At 32.4% G+C, this 13929-nt stretch overlaps 1 protein-coding gene across 9 annotated transcripts in view; it reads left to right on the top strand.

Annotated features, from left to right (window-relative positions):
- LOC145295954 (multiple PDZ domain protein-like) overlaps positions 1-13929 on the top strand; it is a 548951-nt gene that overhangs the window by 466728 nt on the left and 68294 nt on the right. For all 9 annotated transcript variants that reach the window (XR_013869923.1, XR_013869924.1, XR_013869925.1 and 6 more), the window contains one exon: positions 6086-6149. Coding sequence is in view for 3 of the 9 variants with exons in the window: in XM_080141856.1 (XP_079997982.1) it covers positions 6086-6149 (64 nt within the window). In the remaining 6 variants the exon portion in view is untranslated. The remainder of the gene's footprint in view (positions 1-6085; positions 6150-13929) is intronic.

Genomic DNA, 13929 nt, shown 5'->3' on the forward strand with positions numbered 1-13929 from the left:
TTGTGTAGGGAAATGTACACACATACATAGATACACAGCCACTTTCACTTATATATATATATATATATATATATATATATATATAGGAAATTTATTACTGTGAGTCCAGAATGAGTTTACAAATTGTTTCAGCTAGAGGTAAATCCTCAAAGAGAGGTAAAATCCAACTAGCATCGTCAGAATTCATAGATGGACTAAGTTATAGTAGATGAAGGGGAGTTAGAAAAGAAGGGGGGAGTGGTAGGGAGAGGACGTTGGAATTTAAAGTAGTAGGAGTGTATACAATAAGAGAGGGGTTTATAATTAAATATTAATTATGTATGAATTCTTATATACGTTTTTTTAGTTTATAACGGTTTAAAATTAAAAGACGCTACTCTTATTTATAACGACATAAGTAACAGTTTATTTAAATGATCATCATGGCAACAGGTTGGAGAGTTAATGTTAGTGAAGGAACGGGTTGAAAATGGGGTTTAAAGTGATTTAGCCGGGCGGGGAGAGATTAAAAGATATTTATTGTTTATAAAATGGAAAGAAAAAGAAAAGGAAAAATAAATTAATGAATTATACTTTACAGGTTTATTTTGATAGTATAATGGTAGGTAAGAATATCAGTAAGTAAATAAAATAAATTAAAATATTAAATAATTGTTAATGAAAAGTAAATAAAATACGCACACACACACACACACACATACACGCGTACAATGTACGGAGACACATGAATGGGGGGAGAACACATGCCTAAGTATATATACAAAAACCACAGATACGTAAACATAAAAATAAATAAACACGTATACATACATATACATGCATATATATATATATATATATATATATATATATATACATACACAAAAACATGCATACGCACATACATACATATATATATATATATATATATATATATATATATATATATATAAATGAATAAATAAATTAGCCGGGCAGGTAGAAATTATACGTTACAGGTTTATTTTAATAAAATTAAATAGGTGAAAACTTCAGTAAGTAACTTAAATAATAGATTAATAAAATTAAGGAAAAAATTTTTTATGATAATAAGTAACACACATACACAAATACAAGCACACGCATACATATGTACAGCAAATGCACATACGTAAATGGGGGAAGAACACATGCTTAGGTACATGTATATATATATACACATACATACATATATATAAATACATACACATACATACATACATATATATAAATATATATACACACATATACACACAGATACGTAAAAATACACGCATATATACATATATAAACATATATATATAAATACAGATACACATACATACAAATGCACGCACATATACAGACATATACATATATATATTAATATAAATTAGCTGGGGGGGGGAATTGAAAAATATTTTATAAATAATTTTTTAATTTTCAGGCGTTGTAGTTGAAGGAAAGAGAAGGAAAATATAAATTAGGTAAGAATATCAGTAAGGTAATCAAATAATAATAAATTAATAAAATTATTAGGGAGATATTTATAGTAAATGAATAAAACATATACACACAAAAATACACACATACATATACACGCATGTAGAAGATACGCACACAAATACAAATGCATATATATACACACATATACAAATACATACATACACATATACATATATACATATACATACATATATATATATATATATTAGCCGGGCAGGGAGAGATTGAAAAAATTATATTTTTGTTTTTTATTTATTATTTATAATTTGAGTTGTCGGGCGTTAAGTTGAAAGAAAGAAGGGGAAAATAGGGTGGTAAATAGATAAATTATACGTTATAGGTTTATTTTGATAAAGTAAAAATAAGTAAGAATATCAGTAAGTTAATTAAATAATAAATAAAAATTAATATAATTATTAATAAAATGTTAATAATGAGTAGATAACGAAAACACACAAATACATACACGTGAGTACACATGTACAAAATATTTACACACATCAATGGGGGAGGAGCATGTGCTTGAGTATATGTACATACACAAATATGTAAATATATGTAAATAAGCTTCATGTTAAAAAATATGATAATTATTATAGAGAGAATTAGTAAGAGGTAAATATAAAAGAAAAATATATAATATATATTATATGTAGATGGTAAATTAAATAATTAATTAAAGTAGAAGGTAAGTAAATGATTAGTTGTTAACAAGTAGATAATAGACCGAGAAGCAAGTCAGAGGATACCAATTGTGATAAGTACGTAATTGAAACATTAGAAATCAAGACTTAACCATGGAAATAGCCAATAAGAAACTATGAGGCGAGAACCTTTAAATAATGACATAAGGAGTAATTAAGGCAAAGGGGCGGGGTACAAGAATGAGTTAGGCAAAGAGAGATGCAGCTAAAAAATGGTGGGGGTAAATAGGTGGGGGTTCTGTGGAGGGCTTCTTTTGGAATGAATGGGGGACTATATAGTTTCGGTTGTAAATAGGGTGTGTGTAATTCGTTAGTGTTAGATTTTAGGGGTGGGTTATAGTTATTACTAGAAGGGTGAGAAGTTGCTTAAGAGGTGGGATTTATAATGTTTACAATTAAGTGAGGTTTCAGTTTTTTTATTTAGAAGTTTATCTCTATCTCTAAAATTAGTAATCAGTAATTTTTCAGTTAAGCATAAATAACATGGGGAGTTTAGTGATTTACAGGTACTAGCTCTATTCAGAATTTCCCAGCTAATAATTGGGGTGAGGTTGTTTCGGGTAAGTAGTAGATAGTGGTTAGTTAATGAAGTACTATTGGGGTGGTTGGGGTTATTTAGGGAGCATTTATGCACTCTAAATCTGTCTTTGAACGTGGTGCTTGAGAGGCCAATGTAAAATTTTTTGTTTTGTGGGTCTTCAGCAGGGGCAATAGTTGCTTTGTAAACCACATTTGTTGAGAGACAATTTTGTTGGAGCGGGCATTGGGGTTTGTTAAGGCAGTTACAGTTATTTTGACTTGTTATTATAGTTGTGGTTATTTAGTATTTTATTGTGTTTTTTAATTTTATTTTCTAGATTAGTTATGCAACTGTAGCTAAGCTTAATAGTGTTCTTATTAAAAATTTTATGTAGAATATTACTAGGGGGAAGTGGTGATTAAGAAGCATGAAGAATTTTTTACCTAATTTAGTTTTTATCATATTATTATAGGGAGGGTTAAACCAGAGGACTTTGTGGGATCTGTTATTCCTATTTGTATTGTTGGGTTTATTAGGGTCCAAGTATGTGATATTAGGGTTGGAATATCCAGATTCCTTTAAAGCATTTTCAAAGAAGGGTTTGTCTAGGTTAAAAATGCTGGATTTATTATTATTTGATTAACTTACTGATATTCTTACCTAATTTATATTTTCTTTCTCTTTCCTTCAACTACAACGCCCGAAAATTAAAAAATTATTTATAAAATATTTTTTCAATTCCCCCCCCCTCCCAGCTAATTTATATTAATATGTATGTATATATATATGTATGTGTATGTGCGTGCATTTGTATGTATGTGTATTTGTATTTATATATATGTTTATATATGCGTGTATTTTTACGTATCTGTGTGTATGTGTGTGCATATATATTTATATGTATGTATGTGTATATATTTATATATATGTATGTATGTGTATATATATATGTACCTAGGCATGTGCTCTTCCCCCATTTACGTATGAGCATTTGCTGTACATATGTATGCGTGTGCTTGTATTTGTGTATGTGTGTTACTTATTATCATAAAAAAATTTTTCCTTAATTTTATTAATCTATTATTTAAGTTACTTACTGAAGTTTTCACCTATTTAATTTTATTAAAATAAACCTGTAATGTATAATTTCTACCTGCCCGGCTAATTTATTTATTCATTTTTATATATATATATATATATATATATATATATATATATATATGTGCGTGTGTTTATGCATGTTTTTGTGTATGTGTATATATATATATATATATATATGTATGTATATATGTGTGTGTGTGTGTGTGTATATATATATGTATATGCATGTATATGTATGTATGTGTTTATTTATTTTTATGTTCACGTATCTGTGGTTTTTGTATATATACTTAGGCATGTGTTCTCCCCCCATTCATGTGTCTCCGTACATTGTACGCGTGTATGTGTGTGTGCGTATTTTATTTACTTTACATTAACAATTATTTAATATTTTAATTTTTAATTACTTACTGATATTCTTACCTACCATTATACTATCAAAATAAACCTGTAAAGTATAATTCATTAATTTATTTTTCCTTTTCTTTTTCTTTCCATTTTATAAACAATAAATATCTTTCAATCTCTCCCCGCCCGGCTAAATCACTTTAAACCCCATTTTCAACCCGTTCCTTCACTAACATTAACTCTCCAACCTGTTGCCATGGTGATCATTTAAATAAACTGTTACTTATGTCGCTATAAATAAGAGTAGCGTCTTTTAATTTTAAACCGTTATAAACTAAAAAAACGTATATAAGAATTCACACATAATTAATATTTAATTATAACCCCCTCTCTTATTGTATACACTCCTACTACTTTAAATTTCAACGTCCTCTCCCTACCACTCCCCCTTCTTTTCTAACTCCCCTTCATCTACGATTTTTCCATTCTTATTTGATTTTATAACTTAGTCCATCTATGAATTCTGACGATGCTAGTTGGATTTTTCCTCTCTTTGAGGATTTTCCTCTTGCTGAAACAATTTGTAAACTCATTCTGGACCCACAGTAATAAATTTCCTATATACTGCTCTGACTAAGCACTCTAGTCCGGTTTTTTCACCACTGGTTAATAAATATATATATATATATATATATATATATATATATATTACTGATAGGACAATTCCAATATTATTCTTAGTTCTGATTCTTTATAAATCTCTAAATAATTAACAATAGAGTTCTTATTTATTCCTGATTACTGTAAAAACACATGTTTAATGTGCAGATATTTTCTCAAGTATACAAATACACTTGTGGGAGAAATGGTTTATACATTTTAGTTTTACTGGTATTTTTAAATCAATAAGTATTTAATATTTTATCATAATTATCAGCAGTGAAAGATTTTATTTAAAAAAAAAAAATCAAATCCTAAAGACAATTATAATAATTGTTTAGGCATTTGAAAATAGGCATACATTTTTCCAATTCCGATACCCCAAAAAGTTCTGATTTTTCCGATTCTGATTAATCAACCCAACACTGGTGTGTGTGTGTATATATATATATATATATATATATATATTACCCTCTTATAATTATTTTTGTATGTATTTCCATATTTCTTATCTGCTCTTTTTTTATCCCTCTTCCTATATTTTTACCTTTTTCTTTTTTTCTGTCCTTCCGTTTTTCTCTTTCTTTTTTTAATAATTGTCATTATTTTTTAAATTATTAATTTTGGTTTCGATTTTAACTGATGACACTCAAACCATTTTTTCCTTTTTTTTTAATTTGGAAATTATGAGTTTATATTGGGTACAATATAATATGAAATAATCGATAGGGAATTAATTTTTTAATAAATACGAAATTTCCGTAAATTAAAATATCATATTTAAGCATATTTTATGACCGGGCAATGCCAGGTGTCCTAGCTAATATATATCTATATATATATATATATATATATATATATATGTGTGTGTGTGTAGTTATTAATAACTAAGATCTTTCAGGTGACAAGTTTGTCTTTTCATTCAGGTGTTCATATTAGAAAAAAGCTTTAATTTATAATGAAGTCAGAGAGTGCTCAAAGGTAAAGGAGTGGATGGTACTTCAGGTTCAGATTGTATTCATAAGAATAAAACTAGAAAATATTCACCAGGTTTATATAATTGTGCTCAATAATTTATAGACCTATTAATATTTATTCATACAAACATATACAATGATGTTTTCATCTGTAATTATTGATAACTGCAGATCTGTTAAGGCAAAAAAATATAACTTTAATTTCAGCTCAATTTAAAACAATGAAATAATTAAATTGCTTATATTTATGTACTAATTGTTGTTTTTGTTTCGTTTTTTTTTTTTTTTTGTAGGTCTGAAAATTACCTGGAACACATGGCAGTAAAACCTTTAAAATTGTTGCCGGCAACATCAGAAGTAAATATAAAGTTTTATCATTATTTGTCATTATTTTTTAAATTATTAATTTGGGTTTCGATTTTAACTGAGGGCACTCGGCCCATTTTTTTTTTTTTTTTTTTCACTTTGGAAATTATGGGTTTATATTGGGTACAATATAATATGAACTCTTTATATATATATATATATATATATATATATATATATATATAAAGTAGTTTCAGTTCCGTTATGGAAGCTTGATTAAATTAGAATAAAAGAAAATCTGGATCATATACATTTAAGTAAAATATTGTTTATTTTCTGCGTTTTGATTTGGCTTTTTAAACATATATAATGTGTTTTCTTTTTTATATATATACTAGCGAGGGTACCCGGCGTTGCCCTAGTGTTTAGAGGTGTGTGTTGAGCACACAAAAAAAGTGTTAATAGGTAAGTAGGCTTGAACCTTTGATGCGAAGGCGGGAAAGAAAATGAAAGAAAACGTGACATTTTACTGCTACACTACAAAGTCATAAGAAGTGAAAACATTCAAATTTAGCGATGTCAATCAAAAAGTTTACTTGCTAAGTGAATGAGTTCACACAGGTGCAGAAATGAAGGTTGGCTGAAAGTCAGTTCAGTTTTCCGTTGTTTCATTTATTTGTTTCCCCTACGATGTTGGAAAAAGCAAGCTCACCCGAAAAAGGGGAACTCTCAAATGAATATTAATTGTCTGATATGAAGAGTTTTCCCCACATTGATCAAAGGTGATTGTTTTCAAGATATTCTGGCGTAAAAGGCTGCTGACACCTTTGCATTCAATTAGTTTCGATTTTATACAAAAAAGCTGAACAAACGCACGACAGAACAAAATAGTGTGAATGTTGTAAAAGTCACTCAAATAAAAGATATAGACGATCTCCATTCGCAAATCGTAGATATTACAATCTAGGGAGTATATAAAAAGTTCTAAAGAATAGTAACCCCCTCTGAGAAGCCCTAGCAAAAAAAGCCTTTGATAGACATACAAAAACCGGCGCAGCTATTTAGTCTTTTATATATATACTAACAGGGACACCCGGCGTTGCCCGGATGTTTGGAGGTGTGTGTGCTCTTAAATCAAAAAATAAAGTTTTGGTAGGTAATTAGGATCGAACCTGAGGCCCTGAGGTGAAGTTGGAAAAAAAACGTGAGACGTTAACCACTAAGCCAGCAAGAAAGAATAAGTGAAAGACGTTTGAATTTATTTAAGTAGAATTGACAGGTGCCCGCTTTATGAGGTCAAATAGAAGTCGCGGAGTTAAGATTTACGACGATGTAAGCAATGGCTAATCAGCAGTTAACATTTTCTGTGGGACAGTTTTTAATGAGGTGAAAACCCAACTTTGGGGAGGAAAAGCAGCTCTTCCGTTTATTAGAGGAGTGTTGTCAAAATGAAAGCAATTGTCTGATATGAGGGTGAAAAGCCGACATTGACCAAATGTTTAAATCGCTTTCTGGAGACCACCCGGCCAATTCGAATACAGTTTCGCATTTTTTAGACCGAATAGCGAAAGAAACACGCGTCGATCTAAAAATCTGGAAAAAATAGTTTAAAACTTGGACAAATTAAATACACGCACAACCCCTGTTAAGTCGTACATATTATCATCTAGACAGCATATAAAAAGTTTTAAGGAGTGAACTGACCAAGAAGCCCAGCAAAAAAAAGCCTTTAGCGGAGGCATACAGAAAAATGCACACACACAAACACACATTTTTGTTTTTTTATATATATATATATATATATATATATATATATATATATATATATACTAGCGGAGGTACCCGGTGTTGCCCGGGTGTTTCAAGGTGTAAAAGAAAAAAAGATTTTATAGGTAGATAAGCTTGAACCTGAACCCTTGAGGTTAATTGGCTGATGATTTACCACCATGCTACGCTGGCAGAGAACTGAAAATGTGTGAAATGAAATTATTAAAAAGTCAAACAATTAAAGTGATGTGACAGGTGCATCAATTAAATGAGGTCAACCATCATGCCATAGGGAATGAAATGCACTTAACTTTGGTTGCAAGCCAGTTTCTGCATATGTTGTTTGCTTCACCCAAGATGTTTGGGAAAACCAGCCCCCCATTTAAAGAGGAGTGTCATAATAGCAATTGTCTGATATGACAAATTTTGGTCGCATTAATCAAACTTCGTTGCTTTCTGGATGTGTTACATGATAAGGGTTGTCCCCTTTTCATGTAAGTATAAAAATAGAGAGTTTAGTTAAAATGAAATAGAATAGATGAAATTCGAACCTCGTAATTTAGGTTTAGAAATAGATTACCAGAGAGAATTAGCAAATGGAATGTAAAACAAACCATTGTTAAGCTTAGAGATAAAATAGTTTTAAGAAAAGAATGTGCATTGTCAATTCTGTTATGAAATTCAATTGAAAGAATGCAACTACAAGATAATTTAATAAACATGTTTTAACATATTGGAAATATAGGTTACTGGGAATATAGGTTAAAATTCCTTTTGTAAACAAAGGAAGAAGTTTTGGACACGCATTTCCAGAACACGTAAAAGAAGACACATGTTTTAACATGTGTATGACGTCATGGAAAATGGGAAGTTCTCGATATAGGTAGAAACTTTAGAGTTAAGGGGAGAGAGTCTGAGAGGAAGTCTGAGGACGACAGACGATAGTCTGGAGTTGGGAGTCGAACGTCTAGAAGCGAGACGGTCACCTTTGAAACATAGAATGTGAAACTTTGAATTCCTGAAAGCAAAGCCACCGGCCGGTCCATGGAAATAAACCCATCGTGTTTTTATAAACGTCATCTTTGTGTTGTAATTCTACCAAAAAGGTAAAGTGGAAATTGTCATTATATGTCTTATATATCTGTGTTATAAAATGTCTTTACATACACAACATCTCTCTAAGTCTCTTAGCATCACTCTTAATAAGACTCTCAACAACATCCTTTTAATAAGACTCTCTAATAAGACTCTCTAACATGCACTTTTAATAACAACAATAACAACAACAACAACAAGAAAAGAATAATCATAATAATAATAATGAAATATAACAGATGTCCCAAGCACAAGTGTCAGGGAGGCTAATTTTGCTATGGTTGAGTTTCGCTTATATACAATAAAGCCAAAGAAACACATGGAGAGTAAAAAATATTGTGAAAATAGCATGTAAAAGTCGCCAAATAAGATACACACCACCCCTTTCATAATTTGTATATATTATAATCTCGGTAGCATATAAAAAGTTATAGGAATGAGCGAGCAAGCCGAGAAACAGCCAGAAAAGAGCCTTTGGCAGACATGCAGAAAAGATGTACACACACACATTTTCGCTTTTATATATATGCTAACTTTCAAGCATTGAAATGTACTTCAATGATGTTTGCCGGCCTTTCACTACTTGCAACTTTAAGGTCCCAGCTGACGAGAAAGCACCCCAGATCATTAAAGACCCTCCTCCACTATGCCGAGTTGAAAAAGTCTCTTTGGGCAAATTTTTATCATGCCAATAGTCTTAAAACCCATCTGGACCATCTAGATTAAACTTTTTCTCATCGGAGAAAATTACATTTTCCCACTTCTCTTCATCCCAAGTCTGGTATTTGGCAGCATATTTAAGTCGGTTAGTTTTGTGCTGTTCAAGAAGACGTGATTTCTGCGGTCGCTTTAAATGATTGAAACCCTTCATTTTCAGATGCCTTCTGATGGTTTTAGGACTACATTCTGCTGCTGTTTGGTTTTTCAATCGACTTGAGCTCATATTGGAGTTTTTTTTTTTTTTAAACTTCTTCTGATACGGCGATCCAGTGATTGGGTTATTTTTTTGGTCGATCTGGACTCTTTTTGTGCCCATATTGATCTGGATTTCTTAAAAAATTTGTGACGACCGTTTTGCTACGATTCACTTCGTTTGCAATGGATCTATGGGAGAGTCCCCCCCTATTAAACTCAAAGATTCTCTCTCAAACTCTGATAATGGTTTCCCTTTTGCCATTTATAATTTAGTAAGATGTTTTTTATCCACTAACAAGTTGCTTTTAGTAACATAGAAAGCTTTTCATATTCATTTTTTTTCAAAACTAGCCGATTTTATTAAAGTGCTCTTATCATTTTGACCAGGTGAAAATGTTTGTTTTTTAAAAAATAATTATTAGATCAGGGTTAAGGTTTCGAATGAAGCATATTTCATTTTTTTCCATCATATTTTCCCTTTTGGCAATGGTTTCAACCATCTGTTTGATTAAAAATTTGATAATATGCGTAAACGCTTACTTTCTTAAGTGGTCTTATGATTTTGACCAGGACTGCATAGTAGCATGATCACATTAGTACTAGATGGGTGACTATTTGGGAATACCAGATGCTGTATGAAGAAGGATGTCAACACCTCTCTGCAAGAACTGCAAAAACCTAATGTTGTCATCTCCCTTGACAGGGATATACAAGTGACTGGGGAGGTCGCTTGTGAATTTGATATTCCCTAGAAACTGTTTCTTTTGGAGGAAATCAGTTTAACCTGCCTAGTATGACACTTTGGAAGGTGCAGTAAAATGTTACTTCTGATTTTTGGTGCATCTTTTTGCACATGGGAATCTTTTATGATGAACTTTGGGAATTTATATGGAATTTAAAACTTAAATTTATATTTAGTCTGAAAGTAAATTGTTGTTCTATCAACAAAAAATGTTTTGAACGCTACTAACTCAATTTCTTTCAATACAGTTTGCAATTTGGAGACGGAATTGTTTTTGTTGAGATAAGTGATTTCAATCATGCTTTTTATTTTAGATTTAAAATATTAACAACTCCATTTTATTTCAGTATTTAATTTGTGTATTTCTGTTTTATTAAATGCTAGCTTTTTTTTTTTTTTTTTTCTAGTCCAATACCGGCTTCCATCTTATCTCGAAATTACTTATAACGGCACCAACTTACTTTCGGAAGAACCCCCCCCCCATCCGCCTTTTCTTTTATATCGTAAGCTTCTTAAAACGTTACTAGCTTAAGTTCAGAATAAAATCACGATTTTCTTTTAACGGTTAATTTCCAAAAAAAATGTTTTGAACGCTACTAACTCAATTTCTTTCAATACAGTTTGCAATTTGGAGACGGAATTGTTTTTGTTGAGATAAGTGATTTCAATCATGCTTTTTATTTTAGATTTAAAATATTAACAACTCCATTTTATTTCAGTATTTAATTTGTGTATTTCTGTTTTATTAAATGCTAGCTTTTTTTTTTTTTTTTTTTTTTTCCTCGTACATATATGTTTATTTATCTATCGAGTTGATTGCAAAAATAGATTACGAATTGTACTCATTTTTAGTTAGTGTGAGGGGAATCTATCACCATACTTTCCCTTAAACACGTCCGTTGGACTTTTATTAAGTACAATACTTAATAGTTTTTTGTTTTTTTTTTTAATGGAGTTTAGAAAACGCATTGTGGATGCGTTATCGGCAGCTCCTGTTACTCTCGCTTCTTCTTATTTGTCCCTCAGTCCTCATTTTTTAATGAGTAATTTTTCGGACAAAGGCAGAAGAAAAAGCTGTTTTCTAGGTTGGCAGTATTTTTGCGAACAGTTGGCTGAGATGGCGGAAATTTTCTGTTTCTATGTCTATCCTTGTAGCCATGTCACTAGTAAGGGTGCTGGAGGTAAACGTTTTGTCTGGGCTGACGTTATCTGCCTAATAGTCAGGGACCCGAACCTTGGATTAACCACTAAGGAGGCTGTCCTATCAGCAGGTGCAAAGTACTGGGGCTGCTGTATTGCCATTTGGTGAATGGAATCTGGACCATGCAGTAGCTTCTGGTGGGGCCTCTCGATGCCATACTAGTGGGTAATTGTTACGGCTTTACCTTATCATTAGCTACAAATAAAAAAAAAAAATTCTTCGTTTCTTTTTCTCTCTTAATTTCCCATCTCTGTCCTGCTCTAAGTAAATCTGACGACCTAGTCCACAAATTTCAAAATTTCATCATGACAAGTTTCAAGAAAAAATATACGATTAAACCCGGTTCTCCAACTTCCAACGTAGACCCCTACTACCATGTCTCCTTCTCCAACATCAGGGGTCTACGTTCTAACCTTCCAGAGGTTGAAGCCCAATTACAGGAGACTAAACCAGACCTTTTATTTTTAAGTGAAACTGGCATTGGACAGGCTATTTCCCTAGAAGAGTTTGCAATTAAAGGATACTCTAACTTGACTTCTAAATCTGACTCCCAAGATCGCCATGGGCATGGAATATGTGCCTATATTAAAGATGGCTTTCCATGTGGTAGGGACGTCTCCAGGGAAGATCCTAACTTACCCTATATGTGCTTTCGGGTTGCTTTAGCTCACACTACGGCATTTTAATTTACTCTCTATCGCCCCCACAACAGCGGAGTTACTATCTTTAAAAGCATATCTGAGAAAATTGACCAAGTCCTATCTGCTTATCCTTCAGCTAACATTCACGTATGTGGAGACTTCAATGTTCACAACGTCGAATGGTTGACCCACTCAAACAAGACAGATGATGAGGGGAGGTTCTGTCATGATTTCTCCATTGCCTATGACCTCACTCAGATTGTTCAGGAACCCACCCGTGTGTCCGACAATGACGGCCAGTATGCGAGCCTACTAGACCTTTTTCTCACAACTTGCCCTGAACTATGTTCAGTTTCTGTTCTGTCGCCTCTTGGATCTTCCGACCACTCTGTTGTATCAATTAAGATAAAAATGAAATGTAATAAGTCCCCAGACGTACCTCTCCATCGTACAGTATATCGATACACTAAGGCTGACTGGGATAGCTTCCGTACATTTATAACTGATCTACCTCTGCATTCCATATTTAAAAAGAATGTGTCCTCTATAGTATTAGACCTGACGGAATGGTTAATTGTAGGTATTGATCGTTTCATACCCTCGAAAAAGTTTCAGCAAAAACTTAACAGCCAGCCATGGTTCTCTCCAGAATGTGCTGCTGCCATTGTGCACAGAAATCACTTTTTCCACTGTTTCCAACGTAATAGATGTATGGAAACTAAAGCCGCTTTCAGGACTGCCAGCAACCATTGTAAGAAAGTAATAAAGAGCGCAAGGTGGTTGTATGCTCAATCTGTTAAGTCCAAAGTAGCTGAGCAGCGGCTTGGTTCCCATCAGTTTTGGCAAATAGCAAACAGAATTCTGAACAGAAGCGTGTGCTCCATCCCAACTATCATCAATGGACCTGAGGTAATCTTGTCAGCATCAGACAAAGCCAAACTCTTTGTCAAGAACTTTGCAGCTAATTCTACCTTTTGCGATCAAGGCCGCCAACCCCCAATATTTCCTCCTGTATCTGAAAACACACTATGTGATATACGTATATCTGTACGTGATGTTGCCAAGCTAATCAAAAACCTTGATTCCAGTAAAGCAACTGGCCCGGACGGTATTTCAATTATAGTACTCAAAAAACTTCAACCTGAACTAGCGCCCATACTTACAAAACTATTTAAACGTTGTCTTAAGGAGAATAGTTTCCCATCTCCCTGGAAAATTTCATCAGTATGCCCTGTATTTAAGAATTCAGGTGATCGCTCATCTCCCTCTCAGTACAGGCCAATAAGTCTCCTGTGCGTCATGAGTAAGTTGCTGGAATCTGTGTTAAATACAGAAGTAATCAACCATCTCAACAAAAATAACCTTCTTAGTGACACTCAATATGGTTTCCGTTCTGCTAGATCTCCAGCAGATGTGCTTACAGTTATATCTCATAGGATTAGCAAATCTCTCGACGGAGGCAACCTTTCT

This window comes from Euprymna scolopes, chromosome 16 (genome assembly GCF_053919585.1).
Source record: "Euprymna scolopes isolate OS-2025 chromosome 16, ASM5391958v1, whole genome shotgun sequence".
Lineage (NCBI taxonomy): Eukaryota > Metazoa > Mollusca > Cephalopoda > Sepiida > Sepiolidae > Euprymna > Euprymna scolopes.